At 28.8% G+C, this 11,386-nt stretch overlaps 2 protein-coding genes across 2 annotated transcripts; both read right to left on the minus strand.

Moving 5' to 3' along the window:
* Nucleotides 1-555: 555 nt before the first annotated feature.
* LOC108780857 (uncharacterized) lies at nucleotides 556-6,214 on the minus strand. Its single transcript, XM_018548671.1, has 8 exons — nucleotides 6,071-6,214; nucleotides 4,009-4,243; nucleotides 3,366-3,518; nucleotides 3,149-3,284; nucleotides 2,804-2,931; nucleotides 2,090-2,380; nucleotides 1,427-1,675; nucleotides 556-677 (listed from the first exon to the last, which is right to left on the minus strand). Exons 1-8 carry the CDS (start codon nucleotides 6,212-6,214, stop codon nucleotides 556-558), a joined length of 1,458 nt encoding a protein of 485 aa, XP_018404173.1.
* On the minus strand, nucleotides 6,028-9,316 carry Tango9 (transport and golgi organization 9). Its single transcript, XM_018548790.1, is given in 7 exon segments — nucleotides 6,028-6,474; nucleotides 6,477-6,626; nucleotides 6,710-6,868; nucleotides 6,977-7,061; nucleotides 8,539-8,889; nucleotides 8,960-9,107; nucleotides 9,211-9,316. Coding segments are annotated over 7 exon segments (1,134 nt in total). The 5' UTR covers nucleotides 9,288-9,316; the 3' UTR covers nucleotides 6,028-6,310.
* Between the last annotated feature and the right edge of the window lie 2,070 nt (nucleotides 9,317-11,386).

Raw genomic sequence — 11,386 nt, forward strand, 5'->3', positions numbered from 1 at the left:
TAACGACACATTTATATAAAATTAATTTATCAGTTTCTTTTTATGCAAATTTCATTATACAACGTGTTTCAGGATTTAACAAACAAACTGCGGAAGCATATTCTAGATGGAATAAGAAAAAAAATTATATGAAGTTTGAAAATGCTTTATTACAAAGTTATAAACAAATATTGAAACAAAACATGAAATAGGAAACAACGGATTTTGCATTGCGCAGAAAATAAAAGTGTATATTTTGTGTACGATAAGATCTAACGTGTTTGTTTCATATGTATTCACATCACATTTACTATCCTTAAACGATTCAATATCATTTCGACCTGCGTATATATTTGTTTGTAACTTTATAATAAAGCATTTCTAGCCAAACTTTATATAACATTTTTCTCTTATTTTCGCTTGTAGAATATACTCCCACAGTTTGTTTGTTAAATCCTGAAACAGCCTTACATTAACATGGTAACAAAAAATATGTGTTAAAGTTATTGAAATAAAAATTGAGATTCCATAAACTTACGCTTTAGTCGCTTTTAATTATACTTAACGAAATGACCTTTATCTTAGTTTAGTCGTGCATGGTTGTTGCACATAATTAAGACAGAAGCCTCTATTTCCAACATCATTGGGTCCTTCGATGCTGTCCGTGTGAAAAATTAATCTGAATGGTTTTATGGTACCTGAAAAAGTAATTAAAGAAAAAGTAGATATAAGATCATTTACAAAGATTTCAATATTTATAATTTTAACTCTGAAAATCTTCCAAGATCAGACTAATTAAGGGGATGCTGAAATAAAATTATTGATACATTATAACTGTATAAAAGTCTTTGAATTAATTAAAACGGAATCAAAAATCCTTTTACAGGATTGAAATATAAACACAGAATTAGGAGATGGTAAAACTGACTTTATACTAAATTAAAAAGTCGACTCGTAGATTAATTGACGGAACCTTGATTATTGACGGTTCCTTTATAGAGGGTTTCTTAACAAAAGTTCTATAGCTTTTAATGATAAAATAACATACTTTTTTTAAGTACTTTAACATGCTTATCTCAACGTAAATATATCATTAAATTCTTTGTAAATTAAATTTGTCACATTTAATTTGTCACATTACTATTCTAGTTTTAATTAGGATTGCGTTTTAAGATAGAAAATTTAATTGGTGTTATCTGTTTGGAGAATTTAATATATACATATATAAATTTATTCTAACATATTATTACGCACGAAGATCAATCATTGTGAATTAAAATTTCTCTTTTTATGAACAATAAATTATCTTAAATTTAATAATAAGTAAACTAATTACAGAGATGTATTAATATTCCCAAATAGCACAGAATATTTATGATAAATATTTATAAATATTGTTACGTCTAATGGAGTCTGAACGTGACAATAAAAATAATAACAGACTCACTAATAATAGTCGAGCTGTTCAAGCTCGAGGCTTCTGAGTTGAAGGCACCACCGCACAATCGATCGACGCATGTCATTGGCGTTGATGGTAATCGATTAAGATTTGTGGCGCACGGTATTGACAACCAGTCAGTCATACAGGTCGTTCCTGTCATCGATCCAGTTTGCGCAGTTTGTGTATTTCCCGTCAGAGTAAATGAGTTACTACGTATTTGATTCGTTGCAATTGTGGTTGTCATTATTCCTTGAGCTGTAAAGGAATTATACAGAGTGTTCTATAAGATCGCTTGTCATGAGTATAGGTAAAGCAGACTGAGTCAAAAAGTCTTCTACCACTTTGCAATGTCTGCAGTTAACGAGATATTATAATTTTTAAAGATAGCTGAATATATATATATATATATAAGCGTCAGTGGCTGCGTTCAGTAAACTCAACAGTTTAAGTAAGCGCTCGCTGCTATTGATGTAATCTTTCTAGATCTAAAATTTGTTTGGGTGATCTAAAAGAATTATTTGACTATCTTTAAAAATTAATATCTTGTTAATTATTGCAAAAATTGCAAAATGGTAAAAGATGATTTTTCGATTCAATTCAGTCCGCTCTATACCTATTCGTGACGAGTATAATTCCATAATTATGGACATCCTGTATATATTTTTATACCGTCGTCAGAACATGCCATGTATTGGATTCCGCAAAAGTTCCTCTCCATTCTGATACATATACTGTAATCTTGATTTGACAATTGTAGCCCAATCATGGGATCGTAATTGAAAGATTTTATCTGGCCGGAAACTCCGGTGAAATACTGAAGGCAACCCTCTTCGGCTCGGTATATCGTACTGCATCGTATTTGCGAGATTCGAACCTTCCATGAGCGTGAAAAAGAGTTACTACTCGTAACGAAAGTTAAAGTAACCGGATTGGTTTGCCCGACTCCTGTGTCTATGTACACTGTAAAAAGTTTATTTAACTTATATAGAAAATTAAATTAATGTACCGTTTGAAATATCTTAATTTAACTGTTAATAGACTTTCTATACTATGGTAGTAATTAAATAACACTGTTTCACAAAAAATGTACAGAACAAGTTTAATTATGCCAAGTCCAGATAGTGCAAAGATAAATGCCATAAAAAAAGAAGTAAATGAAAATAATATTTCAAGTATTTTTATTTAAAAAGTTCCACAGAACACAATTTTTCTTGTATGTAAAGTTTCTTTAAAATCAGAATGTATCGACTTCGCGAGGTTCCTTTTGTATATTAAATTACAGTTACTAAGATAATTCTAACTATAACTTCATTATAAAGTGACGAGTTATACTTCCCAACAAATAACTTCCCTGCAAATAACTTCTGTTTTTTTTATACTTACTATGATTTCCATCATTGTTACCGCAGATTATCGGTACCGGATTACCACCGGAAACGATAAATTGGTCGTAAACACATACATTATTCGTCGTTTCCGGGCCCCTGATATTGAATTGTACAAAGTCTAATCTATAATGAAACGAGAGACTACTGAGCAAAGCAATATCTTCATAGAGTCATATTTATGAAATTATATTCATATTATATAATGTAATATAATATATATAAATTATGTATTAAATATTTCTTAAATTATGTATAATTATATAAACTTAAAATACAATTTATTAACAATTATCATTATACTTTTAAATATATATTCTTAATATATACATATATTATATACCGATATTGGCATACATCTGGATCAGATTTTACTATCGTTAATTGACACGATTGTATTCCGTCGTAAGTAGACGGATAATTTGGGTTAACAAAGTGTGTGTTGTTATCGGAGGTCATCCCGCCGCAAGATACCGTGACTATTGAAAAATGGAATAAAAATGTAGATTAAGAGGTTTCTTTATAAAAACGTCTAAACGTTCAATCTGATGTTTATCTACCTATACAACAGACTCCGTAACCATTAGCGCAAACGCCGCTGGGGGTACCTCCGCGCTGTACGCATTCCGCTGCCGCAACACACGTGCCGTTCTCTCCGTTCAATCCGTCGCAGATGCCGTTCTCAAATTTTACCAACGTGAACAGCGAGAACACTATATACATATGTATATCACTCTCTTCTCTACTACGATTTTGAAAACTTATAAACTACAACTGCAGTTTGTAATATGCATATGTTAGAACAATTTTTTTCAAAATTAAATATATTATTAAAATTTTTTCATTTTATTTTGAACAGAAGATTTCTAAATTTTACTATAAGGATTTTTAAGGATACAAACTAAAGATATATCCTTATTGTTACGATTAATTATATTTGGAGTCTGTTACATAAAACAAAATTGTAAATGAAATAAGTCATTCGGAATAATAAATAAGTTTCATATTTATTTATTTATGAAAATGTTTCCTATATTTAACATAATAAATTACGTTAAATAATTTTTTTCTAGAACATTGTAGTACATTTCTCAGAATTTTGGTACTAAACACGATCGTATTGTATATAAACATCGAAAAGAATAATTTCCATTTTCTTTTAATTTTTTTTTTTAACTATATTTACACTACAATCTCACTCACGTCTTTTCTTCCTAGGAGTCTGAATACGATTATTCGGAAATTTTGATGATTCCCATTTACGTTTTTCTGCAATGGATAAAGCAGATCCATTACCGTTTGTTTGCCACAATCGTTGTCTATTCACGATTTTATGCCTATCGAGATTATTCCAGGCATCGACGTAAGTGTGAAAAACAATGTAGCATATCAAAAGCACGATCAATAATTGATTTTTGATCATTTTAAAACCGTGTTTCTGTATATCATACAGATGTTAACAAAATTTCTTTTTTACGGCTATTGCCGCAGATAAAATATCACTCTTTTAAGAAGCTCTTATTACACAAACTTTTTCGAAAATTCAATATGTCACATGAATTTTCAAAGGAGAACTGTGAATTTCACTTAATGGAACGTCAACTAACTTCTGCGGGTCTAGGGTGTCAAGTTTTAATATACCTAGAAACACTATTTACACGGTCTGTATATCATGCAGCAAACTGTAATATTCGACTAAGCACATATATATAAGAATTTTAGAGAAAGTTGAGAAATTTAATTGGTGCCTTAAATAATAAGCATTGTATTTGTCCCCTGAGTCGCAATAAAAATGTCACTTTCTCGCAGATTATAATTGCCTTCGTTGGATAAGAGTAATTACTTCATATTAGATACGGTTGTAAACAAAGTTTGCTCCTGTAAATAAATTATTTCATCACCATATATACAAATTTTAATTGTAAGATAAATAATAGAGGAAAAAAATCCGAGAAATGTTATTATATTTTTAACTGAGAAAGTCGCCACTGCTCTCTAAATTATTCTATGCGTGACGCATTTGTTATCACTGCATGTAAGTTCCGAGATACAAATGACAGATAGGATCATTATAGTAGTCTATATTATTCCAAGAATCTATGCAGAAAGTATCGTGTAACATAATAATGTTACCTACGATAAAAAAAATGCAGAAACTATTGTTACGTTTATGTCGAATATATTACCCAAAATTCCTCCTGTAAAATCAATCATCTCAGTTCTCCTTAAAGTTTGTTGTGTAATGGTAGAGGTACATTCATTTTCAAAATCTCTATCTGGAGATACGGTAGTGTCTCGGCGCTAAGTCAAGCGCAGCGATATCCATTACTGCTATATAACAATTTTAAGGGCTCACTTAAATTGTATCATTTAAATCTACCACATGTAATTTATATTTTAAATGTTTCTATTTGATCTTCATTAAAAGTTTTTATCAATACGATCGACAGCTGGTCGAAATTTAAAGACAGGAAAGACTTCAACAAGATTAATATACAAACGAATAATAAAAAATCAACTTTTATAAGATGTTTACAATGTCTGAGATAGGTTAGATGATAGTCTCCCTCTCGAAGAATTTTTACATTATTAATATATGTGCATAATTATTTTAAGAAATTATTAAATAATGGCAAATAATACAAATTAAGTTTTATTATAAATGATTAAATCGTTTACATACAAAAATAATACAAAAATTCTGCTTTAATAATTTTTTAAAATTAGAAGTATGCGTTTCATAATATTTTATTCAATACACTAATTACTATTTCTTAAATATTCTGTGAATGTATAAAAATATACCAACGTAACATATATCTTAACTGTTGTCTATAAGTTTAATATACAGAGTGGTCCACTTCAATGCATCTCCACTAGAATATCTTAAAATTCTTAAGTTTAAGACAAAATTGTTTCAAACAAAAGTTGTTCAGTTATAAGGGGAAAGGGAAGATAATGATTTTGGTTGACTTTGAAAAAATATCTTTAAGATTACGTCAATGTTACATAACAGTTTTTAAACATAATTATATTTTGTTTTACATAATAATTCCTGCAATAATTATTCTGCATATAAAACTGTTAAGGTACAAATACCAAAAAACCAATAGTTTACGAGATATTTTATATTTTATTCTGATGTATTGACCTAAAACGTTAAATATCATAAACTATTAATTTTTTAATAATAGTACCTTAATACTTTCATGAACACCAGTGTGTGTGTGTGTCAGTTCAGAGAATGCAGGAATAAAGAACAAACCTTATGAGATTTTTCGAGACGAAAAGTGAAATTTTTCGTCATATTGCCGTAATTATCAATTTTCGGGATATTTTTTTCGGGATTTTGCACGTCCTCTGTTTTGTAATCACTTTGGATCATAAGATTGCAGATCCTGTTAGTCATTTTACTTAAAATAATAATGATTGTATCAAAACAATATTTTTTTTTAATATTAGCAATAATGACAGTTTAAAGTATCCAAATCGTGCATGTAGATGTTCATATTGTTTCTTGTACATCGTCCGCAGCCGTATTAATAAGGCAATCTTCATTTTCTGATGTATGGCGTCCCCAGTAATGTCGATATTTTCGAATTAATTGTGGAATAACAAGATTGTTATAGCATGCCATACCGATTAAAAGAATTATAAAACCAATGAGCTAAAATAAAAAATTCAATAATGTTTTAATGCTAAAGAAAAAATCCATATCACAATTGTACGAACACTGTCTAAAATCATTCTGGTTGTAGCGCTCATTTCCTTAGTAACACTAATACCAGCAAAATTAAAAAAAGCAATACTAAATGCTATACCTGCAATCAGAAATAATAGATTAGTATAAAGACCAAAAATTGATAGTTACGAAAGAAATTGAGAAAAAAAATAATAGACTAACCGATAACAGCTATCAATAATTTACTATTGCTTCCAATTTGGTTAAGAGCCTCTACAGTGGCTTCAAGTGTGCCGCGGGAATTATCCGCAAAAGGCGGTGGCGCAGTAATATAATTGAGAGGGATTATTGCTAGAGAAATACCAATAAATCCAAAGATACCTATAAAAATATTGTGTGATAAAATAAAAATTATTAACTAACATTTTAAAGATATTGTTTACATATATCAATATTTCTTAACAAAATTTATATAAAGAATATACTGACCTTCCCATCCAATTGCTTGTAATGCAGGAATATCCTGTTGTCCCACATACTTTTCTTCAACAACCATTTGAACAGCTGTTATTATCTAGAATATTTATATAAAATTTGAAATCATTTTATGAGACTAAACATACTTATCTTTGCATAATTAGGTATTTCATTTGAGCAAATGTAATTAAATCATAAACAAAAAATAGAGCTACAAGTGAAGTAAGTTTTTGAGACTAAATTATTAAACATCAAACAAAAGCTTATTCCAACATGTTTCAACCCCAATCAGGTTATTTTAAAATGTTAACAAACTTACACAATTTTAAATTCAAACAATATATAATCATTGTTACCACTATGATTAAAATTATTAAAACAATAAAATTAATGCTTAGATCAGAGTTTTAGTACAAAATATAACATCAAGAAATAAAAGAAATATTAAATTCTCGACCTTATATGTTTAATCCTGACCTATGTATTAATTCATAGCTATTAATAATTCATAGCTTCCAATTTACTCTTTTAAAACATCCGTTGATCATTGAGAATACAAGAACGAGTAAATTAAGATTCTTTTGTCTGAATTTTATTGTTGTAACAATCTAATCATAGTGATGACAAATATTGTATACTGATAATAAATAATAATAAGGATCTATAAATATAAAACAAAAGAAGGGCAAAGAGCCAGTAATGTAATAAAGAAATTTAATTCAAATAATGAAAATAAGATAATAATTACAAAGAACAAAACATACGTTTCGACTCCGATCGAGTCATTCTCAATGTTACAATGAATATATTACAAAATCCTTATAATCTATAAAGTATATAATATTACAAAAATCGTTATAAATCTATAAAATATTTGTATGCATTCTTCATTTTGTGTAATGTTGCGAGTTAATTAAGTCATAAATCAAGGTAGTAAAAAAGTAATAATCTTATCAGTTATATCAATAAAGTATTGAGAGTCCGTTAATGAAAAGGAGAAAAAGATGCAGAACAATGGTAATCCACATCATGGTAGCATACATAGATTTTTTATTATTAAAATTGAAGCAAATTTGCAAGAACAACGAACATCTGATTTCAACGACATCAGATAACATAAAAATATTTTATAGATTTATAACGATTTTTGTATTATATACTTTATAAATTATAACGATTTTGTAATATATTCAAAATATTGTAACATTGAGAACGACCCAATCAGAGTCGAAACGTATGTTATGTTCTTTATAATTATTAGCTTATTTTTATTATTTGAATTAAATTTCTTTGTTACACTACTGGCCCTTCTTTTGTCTATATTATTATATACTAGTTGAATTTTAAATCACAAGTTTATTAACATTTAGAATTAGATCTGATTGGAATCAAAACATATGTTAAAATAAACTTTTGTTTGTTGCTTAATAATTCAACATCAAGATTTTACTTGGCTCATAGCCCTATTTTTATTATTTCAGTTTTTGAGATCATTTGAGTTTTTTTACCTTATTAAATTTATAATTATATTGTTTTATACATATAAGCAATATAAAAAATCAATAAAAATGTACCTGGGCAAATATAATAAGCAAATCTCCAGTGATTACAGAATTGGCACTGACATCATTGTCTTCCATAACTAATATATCGCTAAGACCAACAAATATTAAACCTATTACAACCAAACTGATACCTATCCATTCTCTTGTTCCTAATTTTTTATTAAGAAATCCAATAGAAAGCATTCCTGTGAAAACAATTACTGATCCACGCAACATCTGGAAGCTGCTTGCATAAGTCATATTCAAACCAACGTACATTATGGATGTTGCAAACATATCACATAATGCAGGTACTATTAAAATAAAGGGATTAAAAATCCTTGAGCCTTTGGTGAGTACATTATTATCTACAGAACCATCCTGAAAATAAATTAACACATAATAACTTATCTATTTATTCTCCAAAAGAATATAAATCATAAATACTTACACCTCGCCGATTATAATAGGAGTAACAAATTTTAAACGCTAAGAAACAAAGAGCTTCTCCGAGAAACATAAATAATGATTGCATGAAAGGATGATTAAAATATCTAAGTTGTCCATCTTCACCAAGTACGACTTGTTGATCTGCAAATCTAAATAAATTTAATTTAAAGTTAATTGTAATATTTGTAAAATTAATTATGCATTATTTTCTTCTGCAGCATGTTTTCTTTATAACCTATATATAATACTTACTTAACTGATAAAGTATTAAATGAACCTGTAATTATTTGAAGCAGTGCTAAAGTACATTGAAAATTTGACCACGCCATTGTTTATAAGAAACAATAGTAGACAGTGATGATACACCACTAATGTTATATTAATACTTTCTGTTTATATGTATAAGAGTATGATAGAGGCTAGGTCTCTAGAGTATGACACATAAAAAAGTGCACTTTGTACTCTTAGCATGTAAAACAAAAGGTAGTTTCTTTATAACTTAACTTTCAGTACTTTTCTTTTTTTGTACGTCTAATTATAGATATGTTTTTGTAACAAAACTATTGTATCTATATTCTTCATACGGCTTCATACTAATCGAAATAAACATTTGAAGTTTGATAACAAGAAAGTTTCAGCAGAGAGATAAGATAGAAATCTGACAGCGGACATGCCCAACCCAACCTTTCATGCAATCACTTATATCCTCCTCCACTACACTAGCGCACCATCATTCATTTTCGAGAAACTACTACCACATCCACTTTTGTGACACGCCGATAAATCGTAGTATTGAAAATATAGACGTATGCGCCACGGAGAAAATGGATGTTGTACGAACTACGTGTTATGTCCGTAAGTTGATAAGAGCTGCACACAAAATTCCATAACAATGATTTTATTTTATCGCACATTTTATTTTATTATTTTTTATATATTTAATTATTGTTACTAAGTTTTCTGGTATACAATATGCACGGTAAATTGCGATAAATTTGATCAAAAAACTCGAATTGGATTAAAGGATTTACTATAGTGCGAACGTTTTTTTTTTTTTTTTAAGCAAAATTCTGTGTTTATATAATGTTTATTCGATTTATCTGTATATATACATATAGAATGGTATAATATACATATATTTACAATTTTATTTTTTTAACAAAATTATAATTAATTTTGTTAATCAATTAAATAATTTTGTACAGATGAATATTCAAGAAAAAATAACGCTATTATTAGTCATTTTAATAGAGAATATAATGAATACCAATACAAGTATAATCATTAATTATTATATGTTAATTTTTAATTACATATAATAAATTTAATATTTTAAATATTATCTATATACATATATTGTAGACTTGTTAACATTTTATAAATATATTGTACAAGCCGTATGGCACAAAAATAATCAATACATTAAATTAATTAGTATCTATATCGTGTATGATAAATTTATCTTTGAAATAATAAAATAAAAAAGTATCTACTAAATTATACCTTCCACAGATCGGAACACTGTGGTTCAGAAAAGTGTAATTTTTGTCACCTTATATTAGTCTCACAGTAGAATATATCTATTATATTTTATATTTCTAAATATATTCGAATGTTCCAAATAAAAACGGTAAAATAATTAATAATATAACTTAATCTCCTATTAGAATACCACTTCTAAAAAAGTGTCAAATATAAAAATGTTGGTCCTATCCATAGAAAAACGTCACACAGTCGAACTGAACATTTTAGCTGCGCATACGATTGTGTTGTAGTTGAAAAGCATCAAATAGTACATACCCTGTGTTTGGAAAACACACTTAATTAGTCAACGATATATACGCTATCGGGATCTTCTCATATAATTGTATGGACTGTCTTGGTTTTTTCATGCTATAATTTACAGGAAAATTCCTCTTTCGTGTACCAAATCTCGTAGGGTAATCCACATTTTTGAGGTCCTCTTCCATATTACTACATAAAGATTAGACAAAGACGAATAATTAACTTTGATGAACAATCAACTTTGAACGAGGTTTGATACACGAAGAAGGCCGGCATATTATAATTCTACTCTCAGGTTTTTCTCTTATACAGGCAAAGGATGACTAACAAGACGTCATATGAATCAATAATAGATATTTTGTAAAGCTCTAATATGTGTGGATCATTGTCAGCAAGATACAAAATGTTAGAGGGAACAGTATTGGTTATCCTCGGCTCGGTAGGGTACGAGGATGTCGGAGAACATATATTACTCTGACGGTTACAGTTCTTTCAGAGACCCAGAAAGCAACCCCGAAAGAGTTTGTAGGATATGAAGAACTTAATTTACATACGATCCCCCGAAGGTTGGACTACCTATCGGGCGCGTCTCCGGGTGGCAGATAGGAGGACGTCCGGAGACGGGCCGGATCTCCCGGAGGTA

The sequence above is a fragment of the Cyphomyrmex costatus genome, unplaced genomic scaffold, assembly GCF_001594065.2.
Source record: "Cyphomyrmex costatus isolate MS0001 unplaced genomic scaffold, Ccosl1.0 scaffold75, whole genome shotgun sequence".
NCBI classification, from domain to species: Eukaryota; Metazoa; Arthropoda; class Insecta; order Hymenoptera; family Formicidae; genus Cyphomyrmex; species Cyphomyrmex costatus.

What these genes read in the sequence shown, in the direction of transcription:
- LOC108780857 (XM_018548671.1), bottom strand. Translation starts at nt 6,214, where the DNA reads ATGACTAACAGGATCTGCAATCTTATGATCCAAAGTGATTACAAAACA. An exon ending in CATGGCATGTTCTGACGACG is followed by an intron (nt 1,676 to 2,089) that starts GTATAAAAATAT and finishes ATTCCTTTACAG; the next exon opens with CTCAAGGAATAATGACAACC. An exon ending in GAACAGCTCGACTATTATTA is followed by an intron (nt 678 to 1,426) that starts GTGAGTCTGTTA and finishes TTACTTTTTCAG; the next exon opens with GTACCATAAAACCATTCAGA.